A 24,127-nucleotide genomic window follows, 5' to 3' on the forward strand; every position below is an offset into this window, starting at 1 on the left:
AAACCAATGTGTCAGGTGCTACGCAAGCCACTGCGAGGGCTGCAGCGAGGCGGCTCCATGGCCGGAGGGCCTGTCTGCGGGCCCTGAGGGGAGACTCGCGCCCCAGGTGGGGTGAATCCCGCTGCGAGCCCCGCCTCCAGATGTGGCCGCCCCCTCGGGAACTGAGAGCCGGCCGTTCTCCCCGCCTGACGTGGCTCCTCTTGGGATCTTACGTGGAGCGTGGCGCTGGCACAGGACCTGTCTCCGTGACCCCCAGGGGGAGGCAGAAGGGAACCCCATAAGCCCTGGGCTCCTCCGTGCTCCTGCGGCTGGCGCCTTCCTACACCAACAGAGGTAGACGTTCCGCTTACCCAGGAGGCTCCCGAGAAGCTGCCCAGGGCGCCCGGACACACCCCTGCGTCACGCCCTCCCTGTCCCAGCGCCCCAGGGCCAAGGCGCCCGCCGCTTTGGGGCACGGTGGGCGCCCCAGGGGCCTGGCTAGAGGCCTGAGGCTCACACACCCCCTCCAAGCTTTGGGGACTGAGTGACCAGGGGCGGAGGGTGTCCCGCCCATCGTAACCAAGCTCAGACGCACTGGGAGGGGAGACCTGGGCCAGCTGCCCTCAGACCCCGGAGGAAGACGACCTCCCAGGACGGCCGCCACCCCAGCCTGAGCCTGGAATGTTGTTTGCTTAGTTCCTGGCCAAACACCGGAAGTCAGCCCTCCTCCGGGGAGGGGGACAGTGGTCTCCGTGGGCAGGTGCCGGGGGTCACTTCGCCTATGACAGGGTCTGAGCTGAACGCTGGCGGCACATCTTACAACACGAGCAAGAAGATGTGAAGAAAGAATTTCCTCATCACAGCAGCTTCGTCAGAGCAGTTCTCTCCGGGGAGATTCGAGTGGGAGGAGCAGTCTTGCTAGAAGTTTCTAACGACATTTACGCAGCCGCTTCCCTCGTTACACACCCACAGAACCCTAGTTGGGTAAGAAACTGCTCGAGAACGCACACCGTGTGCTCCAGTGACCAGCGGGGTGAGGCGTGAGTGTCCCGCTCAGCAGTGTGTGATCAGGCCGGGGCCCCAGGCCTGCGCAGCCTGACCTGCCCTTTGAGCTCGCGGCGGGGAGGCAACGATGAATAACCTCCTGTGAGGATGTCGCCCTGGGCCTGCGACGAGCCAGTCCGTCCTCCCGACTCTGAGCAAGTCGACTCAGACTCTGAGGGCGAGGCCTGGCAACGCGTCTCTCTGACAAGCGCTCTGGGGACTCCATCCGGCAGGTGCGGGCACACGGACGGCACCCGCCCCCCCGGGGGTTAGTCCCACTGCCCCGCATCCCAGGAGGCAGCTCACGGGGGCCGGAGAGGCAAACTGGGGTGTACCCAGCCCCACTTTGCAGGAGAAACAGAAGCTGTCCCCGAAGCAAATATGCAAAATGCAGAAAAGGCAGCTCGGCACATACCCAAGATAACCAAACAGAGAGAAAAACTGCAGTCACAAGATGATGATCAAGAGGATATTAATGGTTTGGTTTATTTTGTTTATTTATTTATTTATTTATTTGGCTGCATTGGGTCTTCGTTGCTGCGCGCGGGCTTTCTCTAGTTGCAGTGAGCAGGGCTACTCTTCGTGGCGGTGTGCAGGCTTCTTATTGCAGTGGCTTCTCTTGTTGTGGAGCATGGGCTCTAGGCGCGTGGGCTCCAGTAGTTGTGGTGTGCGGGCTCCAGTAGTTGTGGCACGCGGGCTCAGTAGTTGTGGCGCACGGGCTTTGTTGCTCTGCGGCATGTGGGATCTTCCCGGACCAGGGCTAGAAGCCGTGTCCCCTGCATTGGCAGGCGGATTCTTAACCACTGCGCCCCCCCTGGGAAGCCCCAATATTAATGTTTTAAGTCAAAGTTCACGAGAGCACATCAGACACTTGATAAATCAGCAAGTTCTTATTCAATTAACTTCAACTTGCCCGCATTTGGTAAACAGCGGCCATCCAGGCAGGGCACTGTGGGAGTTACATAAATGCCCACCTTGCCCTTAAAGAGCCACAATCCTCAGAGAAACTTGTGTGTGTGCTGTGCTGCCCAGCGCGTCAGCTGCCACTACACGTGACATGCAGCAAGTCCCAGTGGAGGGGAACGAGACACTGGATTTCAAAAGCTTGGTCTAAAAAGAAAGAACGTAAAATACCTTATTCATAGTTTTTATGCTGAGTGCCTGTTGGAACAATCTTTCTACTTAAGTGGCTGCTGGAAAATCTGAAGTTATGTACGTGGCTGCCCATGTGGCTTCCACTGCTGGACAGCGCTGTGCAGGAGCAGCGACGTGCTGGGACCGGGGCGGGGGAATGGGTTCCTGGCTTTGTGGAGGGGCTGCACTCGAGCCGCTCTGGAGGAGGAGCACAGTCATGGCCATGTGGTGGCCAAAGGAGCGGCATCCCAGGCTGAGGGCACAGCGTGGAAGCAGAGGCAGAACAGAGGGCAGTGAGAGTGGCCGAGGGTGGGATGCACGGGGAGACCCGGCCGCCAGGGGGCGCACTTGCGTGCACTGCCCGGTTTGGTCCGGTTCCCTCGGGCCCGGGAGCCAAGGTTCTGGCGGGGAGGCTAGTTGCTGGAGCTGGCTGTGCCACCGAGACCTCAGGGGCACGCATGGGCAAGGCTACTGGAGTATAATCGGAACCAGGGCCCTTTGGGGGATCAGAAGGTAGACCCACTCGATAGATCCTGAAGGCACGACGAACTGGACGTGATTCATGGCCAGAAAGATCTACGGTGCCCAAGAGCCAACACCCCATCCACAAAGAGTTACCGCTCTTGCTGGAGACGGCGGTGAAGGGAAAGGTCACAGGTGGCTCCACACTTCCATTTCCAAGCGTGGGGAACAAAGGGGGCACGGGCAGAGGGAGTGTGTGGGAGCTGGGGGGAGGGCCTGCGGGGTCTGCAGTGCCGGTGCTGGGGTAGGGGAGGTCACGTCAAGGGAGAGCGCAGAGAAGAGGGGCGGGCACAGGGCCGGGCCTTCCTGGCTGGGGGTGGGTGGAGGCAGGGGAAACTGGCAAGCCCCTCGTGCGAGGAGCCCGGCAGGAAGAGGGTCGAGGAGGAGCTGGTGGCCGAGTCAGCGGGGAGGAAGGGCCAGGCTTGGGCCTGGTGACCGAGGGTAGCAGGTGACCCTGCAGACCTGGTGGAGGCAGGGGTGACAGGAGGGGCTGGCAGACCCAGAAAGGAGCGGGGCACAGGGTCCCCTGACGGCCGCCGCCCTTCCGAAGGTGCCCTGGGACGATCTCCGCTACCTCTTTGGGGAAATCATGTACGGCGGCCACATCACCGATGACTGGGACCGCCGGCTCTGCAGGACGTACCTGGAGGAGTACATCCGGGCGGAGATGCTGGAGGGAGAGATCCTGCTGGCCCCGGGCTTTCAGATCCCCCCCAACCTGGACTACAAGGTGAGGGCTCCTTCCAGGGACGGGTAACACATAAAACACGAGCTGCCTCTGTGACTTACAGCACAGACCCTAAAGAGGTCAATGCCGCCCCGCCGGCTCCCTGGCCAGAGCCTCCGTCGCAGACGGACCACCAATAAGCAAGCGGACAGGCAACCCAAATAAGAGGGCTTGAAAGGCAGCCTCCATGGAGTAGTGGAAACTTCCTCTGTGTGGCTGGGGAGCAGCCCCAAAAGGGGGTCAGGGAAATGAGGTTTGGTACAGAGGGCAAGATGTGGACAGAACGTTCTGGGAAGCGATGCTTAATAAACGGAGGACACGGGTTCCGGCTCGCACAGCTCTCCCTGCTTACCCAGCCCCCACCCCTTTTGCAGGGTTACCACGAATACATCGACGAGAACCTGCCCCCCGAGAGCCCCTACCTGTACGGCCTGCACCCCAATGCAGAGATTGGCTTCCTGACGGTCACCTCGGAGAAGCTGTTCCGCACTGTCCTGGAAATGCAGCCCAAAGACACCGACTCGGGAGCCGGCACCGGGGTATCTCGCGAGGAGAAGGTAGGAGCCTGACTACCCATCCGCCAACAGAGGAAGGGCAGGGCCTGGGACCTGGGGGTGCAACGATCGGCAGCAGCCCCTGGGAACTTGTTAGCAACCTCATCGGGCCCCGCTCCAGACCTCGGGGGTAGGGGAGCCTGCAAGCAGGCTGCTGCAGCCCAGACGGAGAACCAAGGGCTGAGCTAGAGAGAGGCGGGCACCTCCGCGTACTCGCCGAGCAACCTGCCTCCCTGCGGCTCCTGCTTCACCGGCTGGGCTCCAGAGAGTGCCTGCCCTGCAGCCCTGCCCCGCGAACACGAGGGCAGCAGCCGAAGTCCTGGGAGGGCAGCGCGTGTGGCTCAGGCAGGGCAGTCTAGACGCTTAAGCCAGTCCCTCCAGATGTGCTTAGGTGAGCCTGGGGGACAGATCCCATGAACACTCGCCGCAATAGCACAGCGCAGACAACGTAAGAGCATTTAATAAATTCCCCGCCGTCAGGGTTACCTCTGCCGTCTCAAGAGGCATCGGCACCTTGGCACTTTTTAAAATATTCTGGACAAGCTCTACTAAAAATTAGCTAACTATTGGGCTTCCCAGTTAAGTAGACCGAATTCTTGATTGGAAGACTCTCAGTGCTCTGAGGCCCCTTGACCTTTTCTTTGTCTAATGATTGAAACCAGAGATCTACTGATGGCGCTCTGGTGGCAGTGGTGTTCGTGACCACCATGTGGGCCACCCCTTGAGAGGGTGTGACCAGCACGGTCCCTGCAGACAGCCCACACCAAGGACAAGGTCACAACCCCACGGCCACCAGGTGATCTGATGGGGGAGGGAAGCAGTGCATTCAGGGATGTCTGAAGGCAACCAGGCTAGGGCAGCCTGATGCTCCTCCCGTGGCCAGAGCCATATGGCCTTGACAACGAAGCCAGAACACTAAAGCCTGATGGCCAAGATTACCTTCCCCTGATCAAACGCGGGGCTGCACCTCCGTGATCCCGTTTTTCTGGCAACTCCGCCTGCCTTGCTCCTGGGCTCGGAGTTGAACGTCGGGGTAGCACCCGGGCCCTGGCGCTGGGGGAGGGCTGGGGGTGCGGGTACAGTGACACGGGCTGGCTGGGGGCTGGCTTCCAGGTGAAGGCCGTACTGGATGAGATCCTGGAGAAGATCCCAGAGACCTTCAACATGGCCGAGATCATGGCCAAGGCCACCGAGAAGACCCCCTACGTGGTTGTCGCCTTCCAAGAATGTGAGAGAATGAACGTCCTGACCAACGAAATGCGCCGCTCACTGAAGGAGCTGAACCTGGGGCTGAAGGTAAAAACAGGGGTGGCAGGACCTGGGGTGTGACTTGGGACGCGGGCTGACTTCCCTTGGCCACAAGACCAACAAGCCCCAGGCCACTGGGCCTCGGCATCTCGAGTTCCCCGGTCTGGAGGAGTGGGCACCTCAGGGCATCTGCAGATGCATCCAGGTGGCCATGGATGCCATCTGGACTGTTCCCTGGCAGGAAACCCTGGTGTGGCCACCACAGGGCATCTGCAGGGGCACTGCACAGACCCACGTCAACTCACGACACGGGGGGGTGGGGTGGAGCTCGCCTACCTGAGAGCAGGTGAAACAAGCCATAGGACTGACCGGGTCTGCGTCTGTGCCGAGCGCCCCAGCACCCCTGTCTGCGTGTCCCTCAGGGAGAACTGACCATCACGACCGACATGGAAGACCTGTCCACGGCTCTGTTCTACGACACTGTGCCCGACACGTGGGTGGCCCGGGCCTACCCCTCGAGGATGGGCCTGGCGGCCTGGTATGCCGACCTCCTGCTCCGCATCAGGGTAAGGACAGGCTTCTGGGGAGCCGCTGCCCTGACTCTCAGCAAACCTGCCGCCAGGGCCTGAGGAGTGAGGCTAGGGATGGGGGGAAACGTGCAGCCCCGTCAGAGGCCTGGAAGCCCCTGCTGGCCTGGCCTCAGTCGGAGCACAGCCGGAAGGGCCTGGGCCACACCACGGGCACGCAGGCCCGACAACACGGGAACTTCCTCCCCGAAGGAAGCCAAGGGCGAGCGCGAAGCAAGAGCAGCTTCTGTGGCCACAGACGCAGAGGCCCTCCCAGCAGAGCCCAGGAGGCTCCAGGGACGCCCGTCAGGGGAGCCACCTCCTGGGGGAGAGCGAGAGCAGCAGCCTCTTTCAGACCCAAATCCTCTCAATCGTGAGCCCCCCTCCTGGACCCTGCTCTCCCCGTCCAGACCGTGAAGGGGCGTCTCGGGCAGGCGGCCGTCCTCTGTGCGGAGGCGGGGAGGCTCTAGCACGGCCCTGCTCCCGTCCCCTGCAGGAGCTCGAGGCCTGGACGACGGACTTCGCACTGCCTACCACCGTGTGGCTGGCCGGCTTCTTCAACCCGCAGTCCTTCCTCACGGCCATCATGCAGTCCATGGCCAGGAAGAACGAGTGGCCACTGGACAAGATGTGTCTGTCTGTGGAGGTGACCAAGAAGAACCGGGAGGACATGAGCGCGCCCCCCCGGGAGGGCGCCTACGTGTACGGGCTCTTCATGGAAGGTAACGGGCACCGGCAGGGGAAGCACTGGGGGCGTGTGGGCTCACAGCGGGCTGAGGAGCCCAGCCACGCGCTGGCCTACGCTTGGCTCTGCTGCGGTGCAGGCTCGTCCTCAGACCTGAGCCCCCGTTTTGAGGCCATGAGGAGCTCAGCCCTGGAGCCCAGGACAGGCATACGTTCTGGGGGTGAGGGTCCAGGAGCCCACCTCTGTCAGGGCTACTGTCCAACCACCCCACCCCCAAGGCACAGGTTCAAGGGCAGGGAGGCCCGGCCGGCCCCCTCCCCTGACCCCAGTGCGAGGCCATCACATGGCCAGGTCCCAGCAGCAGGGCGGGCGCGAGGCCGGCACTCATTCAGTTCCGCCCACGTCACCCTTGTCCCGCACCGGGTAAGGGCAGACAGGACCAGCCGGCAGGCCCACTCTGGGTTGAGTGCCAGCGACTCCCCCACCCTCCTTAGCGACTGATGTCACCCCTTTACCCCCCCGTGCCCACATCACCAAAGAAAGACAAACACAGCGGCAACCATTCTCCATGTTTATTTTGGAATTACAGACAGGAAATCTACACATCATTAAATAGGGTGAGTAGAAATAAGTCTGGTTCAAGGCAATAACAGTTGTATGTGCACATACATATTTATACTGTGCAGGTACACGTAGGACAGTCGCTACATAGGAAGGGAAGCGGGGAGCTTTAATCGGTCATTTTCAGCTGGAGTTGTTATGATTTCCTGCCACTAAAATGAACAAGGCTGACACATGAGGCTCTGAAACCACCACGCACGTAGACAATGGAGCCCAGCGCTTTAGGGCTGATCTGTCCCTCAGAGGTGCACAGCGAGACACACAGGCAGTCACGCCGTGCACACGACCCCCACCCCGTCCTCTGCCTACAGCCCCCCCTGCAGCAATTCCTGTGCAGTCCAGGCCCTGGCACCTGGCCTATCTCTGCAGGGGTGCGGGTGCAAGCCAGGCCCCTCCCCTCCCCCACTGCCAGCATGACAGATGGGAACCAGTCACCTCACCCTGGGCCACCCTGACCCTCGGCCGTGCTGTCCCTGCAGGAGCTCGCTGGGACACCCAGACGGGAGTCATCGCCGAAGCGCGGCTGAAAGAGCTGACGCCGGCCATGCCCGTCATCTTCATCAAGGCCATCCCTGTGGACCGCATGGAGACCAAGAACATCTATGAGTGTCCCGTGTACAAAACACGCATCCGCGGCCCCACCTACGTCTGGACCTTTAACCTGAAGACCAAAGAGAAGGCAGCAAAGTGGATCCTGGCAGCCGTGGCGCTGCTCCTACAGGTCTAGCTGGAGCCCCAGGTCCCGCCGCGAGGCCCATGCTGCCTGGGGCCAGGTCCTGGCCGCAACTTCAGATTTACAGTTAGAAACTTAGCCTTGCAACTATCACTTATTTTCACAGGAACTGATGATTGCTTTTTTGTTCTCCTAAATAATCGAGGCACTTTATAACCATGCACATCTAGACTAGCCAGAGGGTGGAGGGCAGCCTGGGAGAGGGGGGTGTGGATTGGATTAAAACAATGAAGCCACTTAGCCAGGTTTGTCTGATTCACTTGAGCCGGCCTTCAGCCTGATGGCCACCAGGGGCCTGGCACAGGCTTGGGGGTGAGGCCCCAATTCCCAGCAGCCAGGGGAGCATCCCAGGAACCAAACCCCCAAATCCTGACTTCCCACAGAGTCAGTTGGGTTTATCTTTTCCCACCAGTGGCATGTACGGTTAGAGCTGGAGGCAGTCACACCCTTGCCTGATGCTACCTGCAAACACCCACCACTAAGGGCCAGGGTGTTCCATTCCCGTACGAACAGGAGCAGCCCCTGCCACAGACACTGTCCCCTAAAGCACTATTCCTTCTCTCAAGCAAGAAAACCTCCCTCGATTATGGTAATGCCGCCTCCCTGCCCCAGAATTCTGAAAAGCAAACTATTCCACGGAGGGGCCATTTCCATATAGCTCAAGTGCTTCCCTGTCAACTGCCCACTTTCCGAAATTGCTGGGACCGGGAGGGACCACTTTAAACACGTCTGTGTCCTGGGAGGTCATGATAAATGGTCGTCCCCTCTTAGTTCTGGGCAGCATCTTCGTTGTCTTTTGTCTCCCTCCCCTCTCCCCACCATCAGTTCTCACTTCCTGCCACCAGACAAAGTAGACTTTAAAACAAAGTCTATAACGGTAGACAAAGAAGGGCATTATATAACGATAAAGAGATCAATACAAGAAGACAATATAACGTTCATTAAACATATATGCACCTAATATAGAAGCACCTAAATGTATAAGGCAAATATTAACAGATGTAAAGGGAGAAATTGACAATAACACAACTAATAGCAGGGGACTTTAACACCCCTTTAAATCAATGGACAGATCATCCAGAAAATCAATAAGGAAACAGTAGTCTCAAATGACACGTTAGGTCATTTGGACTTAATAGATAACTGGAGCACATTCCATCCAAAAGCAGAATACACATTCTTTTCAAGTGCACGTGGAACGTTCACCAGGATGGATCACGTGCTAGGCCACAAAACAAGACTTGAGAGATTTAAGAGTACAGAAATTATATCAAGCATTTTTTTCCAACCACAACAGTATAAAACTAGAAAGCAATTCTAGGAAGAAAAATGGGAAAAATACAAACACACGGAGACTAAACAACATGCTACCAAAAAAAACCAATGGGTTAATGAAGAAATCAAAAAGGAAATCAGAAAATACTTCGAGACAAACAAAAATAAAAACACAACTTTCCAACATCTATGGGATGCAGCAAAACCAGTTCTAAGAGGGAAGTTCATAGCGATACAGGCCTACCTCAAGAAACAAGAAAAATCTCAAACAACCTAACCCACCATCTAGGAATTAATTAGAATTAGAAAATGAAGAACAAACAAAGCCCAAGTCAGCAGAAGAGGGACTGCTGCTCAGCAGCCAAGACACCCTGACTTCCAAAAAGGTGAGCTTATCCGCAGGCACTGCGCCCCAGGGCTAAGCGCTGCAGCACCGCAGTGGGCACACGGAGGCCAGGGCACAGGCGACAGGGCTAAGGAGAGGTGGTACACACACACACACACACACACACACACACACACACACACACACACGTGCGCCAGCAGGGAAGGGACCAGAGGTGGCCCGCCTCATCTGGCCTCATTCTGTGAGCTCCTGCTCCAAAGGGGAGCAGGTGGCTACCGCGGTGCTGGTCCCAGGGCTGCCCTGGGACAGGCCCCCATCTGATGGACCCAGGTAATGGGTGCAGACAAAATGAGACGACGATGAACTGGAAAACCAGGGGTACAGGAAGGCAGCTAGCAGGGCCCACAGACTCCAGTGGGGGCCCATAGGCTGGCACCTCGGTGTTTTCTAGCTTCAAAGCAGAGTAAAGCAAGCGCCACGCCCCCCCCCCCAACCTGGCCTCCTCCTAAGTTCAACTTGATGCTGAAGTAGTTTTGTGAAAACTTTTTACCAAGTATTCACCCAATCCATGGGTGAAGAAGAGGTCCTAGAAGCCCTAACTCCGAGGCCAATAATTTACAACAATCCTGGGGCCTGGTGGGGCTAAGAGGGAGAAGGAAAAATGTCCCTCAAATCCTCCCTCCCTGGGGCCTGGAGAATCCACCCCTTTGGAAGGCAGGCGTCCTGCCCCCAGAGCCTGGCCACCGGGCAACCACCTCTGCTGGCCAGGAGGGGTCACTGTAGCCCTTCGTGTCCAAGCTGGAGGGCCAGGAGAGCCACCACTCTGACTGGAGGACACAAAACTGCCAGTGGCCACCAGGCAACTCATTTTAATCCCTGGTAATAACCACAAAATGGGGAGATTTTCCAGTTTTGCCTTTAGAGCCTGAAATAAAACATTTATTCCACACTCTACACATGGTGGGTAGATGACAAAATTCTCTTCGAACTTTGCGAGAGATGATTCACCTTGCTTGGAGTTGCAATCCAGCCTTGGGGAGACAGAGCCTGGGACAAAAGCTATGCTGCGTCTGAAGGTGCCGTGACGCCTGCAGCAGTCCTGGTGGGTGGAAGGGTAGGGGCCCTGGCTGGGGCGAGCGCCCATGGGGAGAGGGAGAGGGAGGGCCCCCGCCCAGGACCGTCCCAAAGGCAACGGGCAGAGACAAAGCGAGCAGCGCGCAAAGGGAGCAGCCGCGGATTGCTCAAGCCCGGCCGTGGCACAATGCTCGCTCTGGCCCCACAGCATCTGCAGGAATGCGAACGCTGTTTACCGAAAGCCTCTCTCCAAACAGAAACCCAGTGCCCCGGCACATTCTTTTGGCTTCCCTCCTCTCACTGTCCCACAGGACAATTTAATAACTGGTTTGGAGGCAAACAGTGTTAACTGATGCGCTGCTGCCCCCAGGCAGTGTGGCGTGGCCACTGCTCCACCCAACTCCCGACCACGAAAGCCTGCAGATCTGCCCGGGCCCAGAGGAGGGGCTGTGGCGCTCCGTCTCGGAGGAGGTGCCCCCGGCGCCGGCCTCCCAGGACCCACGGACGAACGTGACCGTCCGAGCCACCAGCCCTTTGGAGGGAGACACGTGAAGCTGCCTCCAGAGCAGGTGGGCGGGGATGGAATCCCGTCTGCTCCCCTCAGCCCCCAGGATGAGCTGCCGTGCCCTGGGGCTGCGAGGCCTTCTCTCTGGGCAAGGTTCAAGCACCTGAAGGTGTGGGGACTGGGCAGGGAGCTTCTGAAATCTGCTCCTGGAGACACTGGGGGCGGCGCAGGAGCACACGGGTAGAGATCAGAAGACACAGGTAAAAGAGTCAAAAGTGGCTGCTAGGGGGAAGGAAGGGCATCTGCATCTTGTTGGCCTTTCGGTATTATTTTACTCTCTAAATCCACATGTTATTTGAATGAAATTTAAAGTAATTAAAATGCTGAGAAAAAAATGAAACAAATAAAATTTTTTAAAGTGAGGCTGAAAAGAGAACCACGGCACCAGGCCGCAGGGGACGCGGGCCGCACACAGTGCCAACGCGGACGACGCTCGGCCGCCCAACCCTTTATCCTTGTCCTCCCGCCTCCTCTCTCCCTTCCCCACAGGCCAAAGGCCCAACCATTCCCATCCCCCGCCCCCCCCAGCGTGGGCTGGACCAGCAAAGTCCGGCCCAGAACGTCTCACCCGGGAGACTGATCCCATCTGGGGCCACATGGGGGGAGGTCAGGGTCTAAAGGGATCTGGAACCCACAGGGTGACTCAGGAGAGACCCCACCTCCGACGGCAGCCGCACCCTGCCCGGCCTCCCGGCGTCCGAACAGCCAAGGGGCAGCTCAGGTGAGGCCTTGTCCTGTCCCCCCGTGGGACACGGCCAGAGGTCCGGCCGCTAGGGGAAGGCTCCTGGGCGGGCGGAGCACGTCCTGCTACCAGCTGCCAGCACGACAGCATCTCATCTCCGCAAGCGCACGTCACAGAAATGTCAGGGAGATGAGGCAGCAGCCCCGGGGCCTCTCATGCTGGCGGCTGCAGCGGCCCAGGGCAGCAAGCCAGGACGCTCCCGACCAAGAGCGCTGCCCCTCCGCTCCCACTGCCTTCGGAACGGCGTGCTCAGCGGCGAGGAGGGGGCGCAGAATCTACCTCTGTACCCGGCGGCCACCAGGCCCTCACCCCAGGGCCGCCTCCGGCCCCTGGGGACGGGAGACCATAAGCGGGCCCCACAATGCTGACCGCACCACAGCCCCAGGACGTGGCAGAAGGTAAAAGGGCTGCCTCACTTAGCACCAGGCTTCCAAAACCTTGACAACCACCCACGAGCCCAGACATACACCCCTGGACATGTAACCAAGAAAGGACGAAAGGGCCCTTGGAGTCCCTGCGAGAGGCCCCGGGGACCCCGGCTGGGGGGAGCCCCCTGTCCCCCTAGTGATCCCCTGGGAAACCACACAGTCAGTACCTGCTGTTCTCAGAAGAAGTTCTTAATCAGTGGAGTCACCATCTTCACCCACAGCTTCACCTGCCGGCTCGGCTGCTCAAAGGTGGCGGAGGACACCACGCCGGACCTCAGGTAGAGCTGTTCTTGCTCCTGGGGAAGAGGAACAGACAGGAGTTAGGGGTCGGCTCCAGCACCGGGGGACGCGGCCTGCCGGCCCAGGTCTCCACGGGGGCCCCAGCGCAGGTCGCCCCTGTACACATTCCTTAGAAAAGCTAAGAAGCCAGTGTGTTTAAATTTTTAAGACCAAGCAAGACGTGTGTGGGACAGGCAATTTAGAGCTGAAGAAATACAGCTGGTGGAAAAAGTATTTAAACGTTCGCCCTCACTAAATGAGGTAGTGCCAATTAAAATAATGAGATTTTCTTTAAATGAGACACAGTTTTTTCTTCTCTCAAACTGGCAAAAAGTTGTTTTGTAACATCACCGCCCTCTGCTGATGAAGGCCGAGGGAACAGGCACTCTCGGACACTGCTGATGGAATGAATGGAAAGGGGGCTCGAATCATCTGTCTGTAGAGCAATTTGGCAACAAGTACCAAAAGCCTTAAAAAGCTCCACTTGCAAGAGTTTATCCCAAGAAAATAACTATGCACTACGACTTCTGTGTACTGATATTTATCACACCAACATTTATGACAGAAAACCTGGAAACCCCCTAAATGTCCACCAACCAGCTAATTAAATATAATAAACCCATATGACAAATCAGCATTCACCATAAGATAATCACACTCTAGAAAAACATTTACTTAACGATACGGGAAAGTGCACAATATATTAAGTGAAAGACACTGGATATGAGTTACCATACACAATATAATCCTACTTTTCGGTAAGAAGAAAAAAACAAGTTACACCTCTCCATACGCACACAGAACAAGACAGACAAGGAGCAATCAAAACGATTTCAGTGACTCTCTCTGGATGAAAGGGTTAGCGTCTTGTAACTTTTCTCGATTCTTACAATGAACGATTATTACTTTCATATTTAAAAACAAGTTAAAAAACACTGATATAAGCCTCGTCTTAAATTGTGTTTAGAATCTTTGAGAGGAGAAACTGCCTCTTTTTTAAACATTACACTCTACAAGTGCTGTGTTTCCTTAATAAGGTATCGAAGCTTTCAAAGGGCAAAAGGCAGCAGTCAGGGGATGTGATTCTGTTTCCACCACCAGGAGTGGTGACATCCCTCTCTGAACCTTCCGTCCCTTTAATCTATAAAATACTGACTTATCCCACACTATGGTGAGGATCCCCCAGCGCTGGCTTTGCAAACACCCTGCCCACTGCGGGAGCAGGAGCCCCAAGGGGACAGTGGATGCCGCCGCACCATCCCACTGGGCGCTGGACGCTCTCTTCTCCGGGGGCAGGAACGGAAGCCACGTCCCTGGCAAACTCCTCTGACCCAGTGAGGACAGGGGACGAAGGACACCGCGCCCTCCAGGACGCTGCAGAATTTGTCCACAGCTCTTCCCGTCACGGGCTGGGGAAACCTAGTGCCCGACTTCACATCTTCCCGCACATTTTCTGCGCTCACTCCCTTGTGAGTGGTGCTCCCAGGGCCGGGCTCCCTGGCGCTTCAGGTCTGAGCAGACTTTGCCGGCCGCCCGCTGACCACAGCTGGCTGGGCCTCATGGAGGAGCCAGCCTCGGTCTCGGGGGGCTGCTCTGCAGAAGCCTCCACAGAGCCGGCTCCAGCTTTATGTTTTCCAATGAATACACAGCCAAGATTTCGATTAAATTACCAGAAACACTTAAGTTTCCTCACAGACTCCACACGGGGATGGAGAAGGAAGTCAGCTGGTCGAGGTTACAATGCTGTTCAAGGGAGTCTTTCTTAGGTCACAAGTGGTAAACCGTGTCCTCTGAACAAAACCTGGAAGCTTTCAGTTTTTATCGTACGTACTAAGTGAAGGGAGGGACTTCGGATTCGGATAAAAATATCTCCCCACTCCGGTGCTCAGTGTGACGTGAACAGGGCCCTTCCCTGGGTCCCAAGGAGGACTCCAGAGGCAGCTTCTGAGAGCAGGGACCCGGGCAGCCGGGGCTTTAGGGACTTTCTGGGCTCGGGGAAGGCTGTGTGGCTGGGCAGTCCCAGTGTATAAATACACAGGTGGCGTTATCCAGAAATGCATTTTTGCATTTCAAAGGCACAGAAATCAACGTGCCTCTAAAGAACGGAAGGACTGCAGTGGCATGAACTGCCACCCTCCCACCATCAAAAGCCGCTGGGATTCAGGTTTGGGAAGAAAAAGAAAATATCCCAAATATGTCATTTGGGAAAGCAGCTCCTGACCACAACCGGCCTAGCTTTTCTCAAGACCCAGGATGTGGGTTCAGTCCCCTTACTCAGGAAGTGGGGGAGAGCGGCCGGCACCGGGACCCTGGGCAGAGACTCGCTCCCCCAAATCAGCCCAGACCCACAGAGACCTGGTCCTTGGCAGAGGCCACGTTCACACTGACCACTCGCTACCGACTGAGGAAACCCGGCTCTCAGCAACGGAGGCGAAAGTCCAGGAGACCCCTCTGTTCCTCTCAACCCAGCCCGCTCTGAGGCCGGCCGGCCCCTACTGGAACCTCCTCGGTCATTTGCTGGAAGCCTCACCATAGCATCTGTGATCTGCTGAGCAGATCAGATTCTCCCGCTGGCCACCCAGAGCCCGACCGCTGCCACTTCCTCTCGGCCCTGGTCGTGAAGCCCTTCCCGGCACCAAGGCCCCACTCAGTCACTGACAAGATTCCCAGATCGCAGGAGGCAGATCCCGGGGAACAAGGCAGTTACCATTTCCTCGTCCATCAACAAAGGCTCCAACAATTTCGCAACAGTAGTTCCCAAACACAAGAATAAAAGCTTAACTCAGTCTATACGCTTCTGAGGGCTGGCCTAGGGCAGTGTTATCTACATTCCCATGACTCAGGAGGGAAGCTGGCACCTTCCCTGGAAAGGCTTTGTTGTCAAGGTCACAAATTTGTGAGCCCAAAGGATCATCTAGGTCTCACATACACAGGTGCTGTGCTTGCATTCTCGAAAGTTCATCGGCACTGCTGCAGGCGCTCAAATGCGAAGATTCACACAGAAGCACTAACTTTCAGTTATTCTCGACTTTAAACAGAAAGACCATCACGAAAGGAGGCCGAGACCGCTGCCCCTTTGGGAGTCACTGCCACGTTCCTATCCCAGGGAGCAAAGGGTGCTCTCCCCTGCCCCCCCTCCCCGACCTGAGCGTGGGTCTCCAGCAGCCGGCAGCAGGGGCTCAGGGTCCCGTCCCGCGTGACTCTCCAGCCCCACCTCAGAAGAAAGGGCCGCTCTCCCGTGAGCCGTGCCGGGAAGTCTCTCCCCAGGGGAGCGGGAGGTCCTCGGTGGGCCACATAACGCGCCCACCGAGCCAGACAAAGCAAGTTCGGTTCTCTCTCAGGCTCTAGGTCCCCGCTCTCAAGAAAACTGCCTGCCTTCCCCTCTCACAACCGTAAGGAAAGAAATCCTATTACAACTAGGAGCGTGACAAAAACAACACAGAAATTCCAAGACGCCTTGGAAACAGGGGCCTGCCTTGCCCAACCTCCGTCCCCTGACACGGGCAGGAGGCGAGGCGGGAGGCGAGGCAGCCACGACCTTCCACTGTGTCCCGCCCACCACCGGCCCCCACTAACATGCCACAAGGGGCCCCTGCGCCTGGCCAGGCACACCTCTGAGCAGTCCCGCCACCATCTCCTCTGTAGGTCAGTCCCAAACCAGATCATTACCACGTGAAACAATCTGAAATAAAATAAACAGAATTCAAGTTCTCAGCACAATAGGATCGTGCATGCTGACTCAAGGGCACAGACAGAAATCTGTGAACGGGACTGCCAGAACGCTTGCAACGGCTTAGCTCCCCATGAACCATCTCTGTCTGCACGGGCCTCTAAGTTCATTCTAAGGTTTGGCTCTTTTTTCCGGGTTCTCTGTCTCCACGTGCAGAGACTCTGGCTCCTTGCGTGCCCCTTCTGCCTGGGTGGCAGCCCTGCCTCCTGCCTCTCCCTCCGACTGTGAAGCACCTCCTGGGGAGGGTCTTCATCAGAAATGACCGAGGCCGCCTGAAGCTCTTCCCTAGCGGACCCAGGTCCTGTGTAACCCTGGCCCCTTACCCCCTTCTCACAGTCGGTCCGCAGTCTCAGAAAAGGCTGGGAACCAGCGCTGTATTCACATGCCAGTGAGAACAGCGTTCTCCTCCCGTGCAGGGAAAGAAGATGTCCTCCAGGATGTAAGGGGGGGGTCCCTACAGGGCAAGAGCGAGCCCCGGGCTGGAGGCACAAGGGCCCGGGCTTCGAAGGACAGCCCCGCGGCAGATGTCCCTCAGGACCGGCCACCAGGACACGCGAGAGGACCCCGGTTCTTTCCGACACTGCTCAGCCCCCGGCAGGAGACGACGGCAGAGGCAGCCCTCGGGGACCTGGCACCCAGCTATGCCCCCCCACCCCCCGGGAGGTCCCACCTGCCCCAACCAACCTGGTGAAGCTGCTGCTGCAGGGCCCGGCTCTCCGTCACAATGGCGATCTGGGCCTCCAGGTCCCGGTGAACTGACCTGTACCCAAAATTAGGAGAGCCAATCAACGTGAGACAGGGCAGGCTGCTCCCTGCCAGGTACAGCCAGAGGCCTGCAGGGAAAAGGAAACGTGCAGACAGGAAGTGAGCACAGCAGCTGCCACAGCCTCTCCAGTCGCGCTCCAACCTAAGAGGAAAGCAGCCCCCCACGGGGTTTGCGTGAACAAGACACCGAGGGGACGGGCTAAGCTGGGGCCACGTCTGCCCAGCCCAGGGTGCTGCCAGGAGGCGCAGGGACCACAGCGTCTGCGGGGCAGCCCAGCACTAGGGACGCTCACTGGCACGGCTCCCCTTTCTGCCGCATGGCACGCTGTGGCCTCTTTTCCCGACAGGGCGAGCAGTGGGTTCTTAAAAGGACCCTGGTGATGCCCGTGCTCAGGCTCTGTTCTCACCCCCACCCACCCCGCGATGCTACCAGAGCCCCTCCCAGAGAGCGCAGGACCTCTAATCCCCGCTCTCCGAACTGCCTCAGCCGCGTCCTGGCCACCATCCAGCCTCCCCTGTCCTTCCGCAGGCCCGGAGGGAAAGCAGCCCAGCAGAGCTCAGGTCACACCTGCCAGCTGACCCGTGGGCTCGGGAACAGAGATGCTTTCACCTAAGCCAGCAGACATGGGGCGGTTATGGGCTCGACGAAGGACTGGGTTTCAGAGCAGGTTACCTGGCAAAGCAGGCCGTAAGCAGCCTGTGGGGTGGAGGGCATCTGTCCTTCTTCCTAGAACTGGCGTGAGGACGCCCCCACCACAACCCTTGCAAGAGCAGAGGGCAGAGAAGCAAGGGGACTGGTCCAGCTCCCATTTCCTCCCAGAGGAGCGCTCCGTGGGCCCCTGAGTCACAGCTCTCAATGTCTGGGCTCCTATGGGATTTTGTCCCAAATCTCTTAAGGTGGAGCCTGGGTCTGACCGAGCTATTAAGGGTCCCTGCAAGGGGAGGAGCAGCCCAGCACGGGCCCTTTAAGAGGGTTTTGGGGTGGGGGACAGCCGATAGAGCCCCGGCCTGGAAACAGAGCTCAGGTTACTCCATGCTGCATCTACCTGCTGCATCTACCTGCTGCATCTACCTGCTGCATCTACCTGAAGACGAGCTGGGCCCTGCCTCCCCAGGGCCACTCGACTCTCCCTCGCTCAGACTGCTGACTGCGAAGCCCACCAGGGCGCCAGAAATGAGCCTGCTGGGGGCTCGGGGCTTTAGGCCAGACAGACGAGAGGTCACGAGAGGCCAGCGCACGAGAGAACCTGGGAGGCCCTGTCCGTTTCAGTCCCACCCCAGAGAACACCGCTTTCCCCTTTTTTGCTAGAAAATGAGCCAGTTCGTACCACAGACAGAGGAAAACGCAGGGCGCGGTGTGAGCAGCCACGTGGTAGTGGCTCCTGCCTTGCCCGCCACCCTCCCCCAGCCCTGGGAACTCGCCATCTCTGACAACACCACGGCGACATCTCTGTAACGAACGTGGTGGATTCTCTCAGAATCCTACATGTCACCTGAAGTACGGCGGGCAGGTCCTCTGCTTTGCACCCCATTCCATCCCCTCCGAGGTCCAGGCCCCGCCAGGACTACTTCTCGTAAAAAGACTATTCCCCAAACCTAACCTCTCAAGGACATCTGCTGCCCGGACGTCCTTCCTCCTACGGCGAGCCCAGGCTTGCAGCTGGCCTCCATCTTTCCCTCCACGCTGCACCAAGAACGCCCAGGCCAGGACACCCAGCGTGGCCACGTCAGTCCCAGGCTCCTCTGCAGGCCACCCTGCACAGGGCCGGCCTCCTCACACCCTCCCACCACCACGGGTCTCTCCCCTGCCAACGTGACCCTTTCAAAGGGCACACAGGCACGCAGGAGCAAGGCAAGCAAACCAACATGTCACACACACCAAGCTCCTAAAATAGAAGGCCATTTCCTAACTCTCACTCAGAACAGGAGCATTTCCAAGAACGTCTTGGGTAAGAGATGACGACTCTCTGCTGCCTGTTCCTGTAATACGCCTGCCACCCCCCCAACACACATACACACAGGGGCCACATCAAAGCCACTTGCTTGCCCGTGTGTATCGCTCGATCGACTGTAGCCCGCTCCGCTGGGCCGCTGCATGTAAGCAACCGTGTGGCTCACCTTAGCACGCAGCCAGACCGCGCGGGTGGGCAGGCTGGCCCTGGCACTCTGCTCCAGATGCCCAGGGAGGTCCGAGCCTCCTCCTCTGCAGCAAAGGCCCTCCATCTGCACTAGACTCAACTGCCCCGCCCCAGCCCTCCATAAGCCCTGGGCTGGGCGGGACAAGGCGAGATCTCCACCTGTCGTTACTGTTCCAACTCTTCTTTTTTTCAATGTATTTTATTTTATTCTTTCATATATTTTTTTTGGCTGCACCACGCGGCTTGCAGGATCTTAGTTCCCCAACCAGGGATCAAACCCGTGCCCCCTGCAGTGGAAGCTCGGAGTCCTAACCATTGGACCCCCAGGGAATTCCCTGTTCCAACTCTTCTGATGCCAAGACTGGCCCCTGAAAGACACTGGGTCTGCTTGGTGCTACCTGCCCAGATGGCTGGCCCAAGCCCACTCAGAGAGGGGACAGGTGAGAGCCAGGACTAGGGAGGCCCAACACCCACATGGGTGACGTGGGATTAGGCTGGTGTAAATCACTTGCGACCATGACCCTGTGTCCCTCCAAGGCTCCCAGACCACAGGGTCTGGCAGGGAAGGTGGGAAGGGCCTGGACTTACACGTACTTATTTGTAAAATCTGCCTAAACGCAGACCGCTCCCTCTCAAGGCAACCTACGGGTCAGCCATCAGAGGCAGGCAGCCCATCTCAGCTCGGCCCACAGCTCCCCAGTATGGACCACTGCTTCTCAACCTGTTTTCATTCCTGATCCCTGAAGGAGCTTTTTAGCCCTGCTGAAGACTTTTTCAGCACCCTCCCCAAGAACCAGTCTCTGCTCCGTGGGGTACCATCAACCCTGTTGGTTATGTATGACATACACCTATTTCTTCTCTTTTCTCTCTTCCCTGCCACCTCTGCCTCCCTCAGCTTCTTTCCTCTCTGGCCCAGGGTGGACTTCAGGTGAGTGCTTGGATTAAAGAGACAGCGCTTTTTTAACCTACTGACTACTTTGGTGAGGCCTGCAAATCACCCAACCAACTTTCCCTTTAGTCTCATTTCCACGGTCTTTCTCCATCGAAAAGAAAATAAAGACCATAAATGGCAAGACGGCCACCCTTTGGCGTGCCGTGATGGGGCGGGGGTTAGCGCAGCGTGGGAAGCCAGAGGGGGATGCCACGTGGTGCCACCAGCAGCTCCACACGATGCCCACAACCTCAGAGAGCCCGGGACAGGGGGGCCGCTATGAACAAGAGTCCTTCTAGATTGAAGATCACCAAGTCAGGAGTTTTTAGCTATTGGTCTCTGCCCTGAAGACAACTGGGAAATTCTCACTCGGGGAGGCCCTCCCAAGAGGCCCCTTTTGAGCTCCTGAGCCGTCAGAACCTCCGGCCAGACACACACTGCCACTCAGGATGTCGGGGCAAATACACACAAAGGGTGAGACTGCCGGGCAGGGACTCACTGTCGGGAAACACAGCACTTCCCAGCCCGGCCATAAACCTGTTATCAAGCCCCAAGTCCTCATTCCAGGGCCCGACCTTTGGGCCCAACACCTCCAGCATTCCAGGAACCGGTGGATCAGGGAGAGACTCTGCAGCAGCAAGGACGGCACAGGATGGGAGAAAGTGCCTTTGGTGGGGGGGGAGGGGGGCACTGAACTTCAGCACCGGGGACAGCGGGTCTCACCACAAAGGGAGCGTGCCGTGGGTACAGAGATGACTGGACTTGCAGGCCAACAACTTCCGCTGCCTCCCAGCTCTGCAATGAGACATCCTGCCCCACGCCCTGGCCTCCTCTTTAGGGAGAGAGACACCTGCTTCCGCTCTGCTCACGCCGACGGTCCTTCACAGTCCCAGCATCATGCCCCAGATAGCCCCAGGCTGCCCACAGCCCTGGCTCACCCTGGCCTCCAAGCCCCTTCCAACCTCAGTGCCCATCCTCCACTCTGCCCACCCTGGCCCAGGGGGTGTCCTTCAAGCCTAGTGTAGTCTCGGGGCTCCACGCTTCTGTTCCCTCTGCCCGGACCTCTCCCGCCCAGGGGTCTCTGCTCAGTGTCACCTCCTCAGAGAGGCCCCATCTAACAGACCCCCATCAACCTGGAGCCCCCTCCTGCTCTGGTCTTCTTCAAAGCCCTTTCCACGACCTGACACTGTATTTGGACACATTCATCCACTTATTATCTGCTTCCCAGTAACCTACACCTTATGAGGACAGGGAGTTAGTCTAGTCCCCAGTGATTTATCCCCAATGCCCTGAATGCTGCCTGGCACACAGCAGGCCCTCAATAAATACTTGTTTGAACAAAATAAATAAAATGCGGATAAAAACACCTCTTCCAACAAATGATTAAGTATAAAAAGGCCTTGAGGTTCTACAGCAGGAGCACATGAACATTTCAGGTTAGAGACCTTCTTTGAGGATCTCTCCACGAAAAATTCAAAATTATGCACCCCTCCCTCTCCTCCCCCCACAATATTCTGCAATAAATTTCAGAGGGTTTTCAGATCCCTGTAAAAACAAGAGGGGACAGAAGACATCACAGTCCGACCCTCAGATGAATAAATAAGCATCACCTATTCTGAGGCCAGAACAGAACCAAAACACTCCAAGAGGCCCGGAGGCTGACGCCTGCTCCGTCCAAGGCGAGCGGCACTGCCCCAGGCACACCCCCATCCCCAGGTGAGAACTGCCTCACGTGTGCCCCACAAACAGGGTGGAGCTGCCCTGGTTCTCACTACAAGTTCACCTTTGGGCGCCATGCCAAGTGGCCTATCGGGAAGGCAGTAAAAATAGTGACAATTCTCACAATCATTAACAGATTCCTCTGTCAGCAGGAGCCAGAAATCTCTTAATCCAATGGCCCTGCCCCGCCCTCACCACACACATCGTGCTGTTAATGCTGGAATATTGCATCCAGATGAAATCAAAGTCAACATCTTAACAGCAGGCAGAGCCCACGTCCCCCAGCACGGATGTGGCCCTTGCTCTCACAGCAAGAAATCCCATGATGGTGCATACACCACCTCTCAGCCCCCTCCTCTCCATGGAGCAGAAAGCTAAGGAGATGCGAGAACTAGGCTTGACACACTTCATACTCACTCAGACTCCCCTGAAGTTGCTGCCTCTCCAAGACCTAAAGAGGTTAGTTCATTGGCACGAGGTAGACATAGCACGCACAACCGCTGACAAAGCCATCCTGCTCCTGGTCCCCTGTACCCTACTCTCAACCAGGACCAAGTTTAAAAGGGGAACCCCTGGAAGCAACTGAGATGTTGTTCAGTAGGCGAGAGGATAAACCGTGGTCCATCCATACAATGGAATACATTCAGCGCTAAAAAGAAATGACCTATCAAGCCATGAATAGACATGGAAGAAACTTCAATGCATGGTAAGTGAAAGAAGCCTGTCTGAAAAGGCTTCAGGCTGTATGATTCCAACTATATAATATTCCGGAAATGGCAAAACTATGGAGACAATAAAAAAAAAATCTACGGTTGCCCAGGGCAGAGGCTGGGGGTAGGGGGGAGATAGGCAGAGCACAAGAACACAGAGGGGGGGCTCCCCTAGTGGCGCAGGGGTTAAGAACCCACCCACCAATGCAGGGGACACGGGTTCCAGCCCTGGTCCGGGAAGATCCCACATGCCGCAGAGCAACTAAGCCCATGCGCCACAACTACTGAGCCTGCGCTCTACAGCCTGCGTGCCACAACTACTGAGCCCGTGTGCCACAACTACTGAAGCCCACGCGCCTAGAGCCTGTGCTCCGCAATGAGAGAAGCCACCGCAACGAGAAGCCCGCACGCAGCAACGAAGAGTAGCCCCCGCTCACCGCAACTAGAGAAAGCCCGTGCGCAGCAACAAAGACCCAACACAGCCAAAAATAAACAAGTAAAATAAATTTATTAAAAACAAACAAACAAACAAAAAAAGAGCACAGAGGGATTTTAGGGTAGCGAAACTACTCTGTACATTTGTCCAAACCCACAGAACGTACACCACCAAGATGAACGCTGATGTAAACTGTGGACTTGGGGTGACAATCACGCGTCTCCATGGGTTCATCAATTATAATAAATGCAGTGGGGGGCCTGTGCATGTGTTGAGGGGCAGGGAGAACACGGGAACTCTCTGTACCTTCCTCTCAATTTTGCTGTGCACCTAACACTGCTCTAAAAAACCTAAGTCTTTAAACTCCAGCTGAGCTGGTGGTGCTCCCCGTTAGGTTGGAATGCTCCCCCGCTCCCAGAACCCTGTCCCACCTCACCCACCAGGTGAGGAACGAAGGCCGGGCAACACGAAGCTGACAAACCATCAATCAGAAGAGCTGCCAACTGACGGATGTCGAAAGTGGACCCCTACCCTCCCACACCCCCAAAGCCCTCCTGAGGCCAAGCAGATGCTGGTAAGACGTCCGGGTTCAGTGTCGCCCTTCACTGACCCACGGGGAGATCAGCAACAAAACTATAGGTGAGGAGGATGCCCTCCTCGCCACGGGTCCCAGCCCTCCGACGCCACGCACGGCGTCCCCGCCACCACCCCCGGGACTCCGCTCCTCGCCCATGAACCGCACGGTCATTTCACAGAAACTCGAACGCGTGCATGTCGCCATTCCCTCCTGAGTACAATCCAAAGCCATCGCCCCAGTTGACACGGAAGTTGAACCTGGTCCCTCCACTTGTGCCAAAGGTAAATCTGGGCTGAAAACAAGGCTTCGAGACTCCCATCCTGGTAACCTCTCCACCACATCGTGCTTACCCAGGGTCTCCTTGGCATATCACATATGCGCCCTTTGCAAAACTCCAAATAAAAACTAACCAGACGGACCACATTGCCAAAGCGGTCGCTAGTACACGCCTTTAAAGACTGGAAGGTCCCTCTGGTTCTTTCAAGCAGCTCAACTTATTACAATGGGATACATATTCAAGTCTGCTAGGAAATCAACAGAGTAGCCGGTGAGGCGGCCTCCACTCAGGCCACTGGGCAGAACCAGCGCTGCTCCAGCCG

The 24,127-nt window shown here is 57.3% G+C and overlaps 2 protein-coding genes across 6 annotated transcripts in view; one reads left to right on the plus strand and one right to left on the minus strand.

Moving 5' to 3' along the window:
- Nucleotides 1-8,015, plus strand: part of DNAH17 (dynein axonemal heavy chain 17) — a 107,894-nt gene extending 99,879 nt beyond the window's left edge. Inside the window, exons 75-80 of the mRNA XM_061175961.1 lie at nt 3,230-3,409; nt 3,781-3,963; nt 5,074-5,256; nt 5,631-5,774; nt 6,271-6,496; nt 7,560-8,015. Coding sequence (XP_061031944.1) covers nt 3,230-3,409; nt 3,781-3,963; nt 5,074-5,256; nt 5,631-5,774; nt 6,271-6,496; nt 7,560-7,807 — 1,164 coding nt within the window. The 3' untranslated portion in view covers nt 7,808-8,015. The remainder of the gene's footprint in view (nt 1-3,229; nt 3,410-3,780; nt 3,964-5,073; nt 5,257-5,630; nt 5,775-6,270; nt 6,497-7,559) is intronic.
- The window catches only part of PGS1 (phosphatidylglycerophosphate synthase 1), a 38,636-nt gene continuing 21,539 nt past the window's right edge, over nt 7,031-24,127 (minus strand). For 2 of the 5 annotated variants that reach the window (XM_061175964.1, XM_061175962.1), the window contains 3 exons: nt 16,937-17,085; nt 12,411-12,539; nt 7,032-7,652 (listed from right to left, as the gene is read on the minus strand). In XM_061175964.1, coding sequence (XP_061031947.1) covers nt 12,420-12,539; nt 16,937-17,085 — 269 coding nt within the window. In that variant the 3' untranslated portion in view covers nt 7,032-7,652; nt 12,411-12,419. Of the gene's footprint in view, nt 7,742-12,410; nt 12,540-16,936; nt 17,086-24,127 lie in introns of those variants that run through there. The other 3 variants (XM_061175963.1, XR_009698399.1, XM_061175965.1) reach the window with 3 other exon arrangements.

Source organism: Eubalaena glacialis, chromosome 19 (assembly GCF_028564815.1).
Source record: "Eubalaena glacialis isolate mEubGla1 chromosome 19, mEubGla1.1.hap2.+ XY, whole genome shotgun sequence".
Classification (NCBI taxonomy): domain Eukaryota; kingdom Metazoa; phylum Chordata; class Mammalia; order Artiodactyla; family Balaenidae; genus Eubalaena; species Eubalaena glacialis.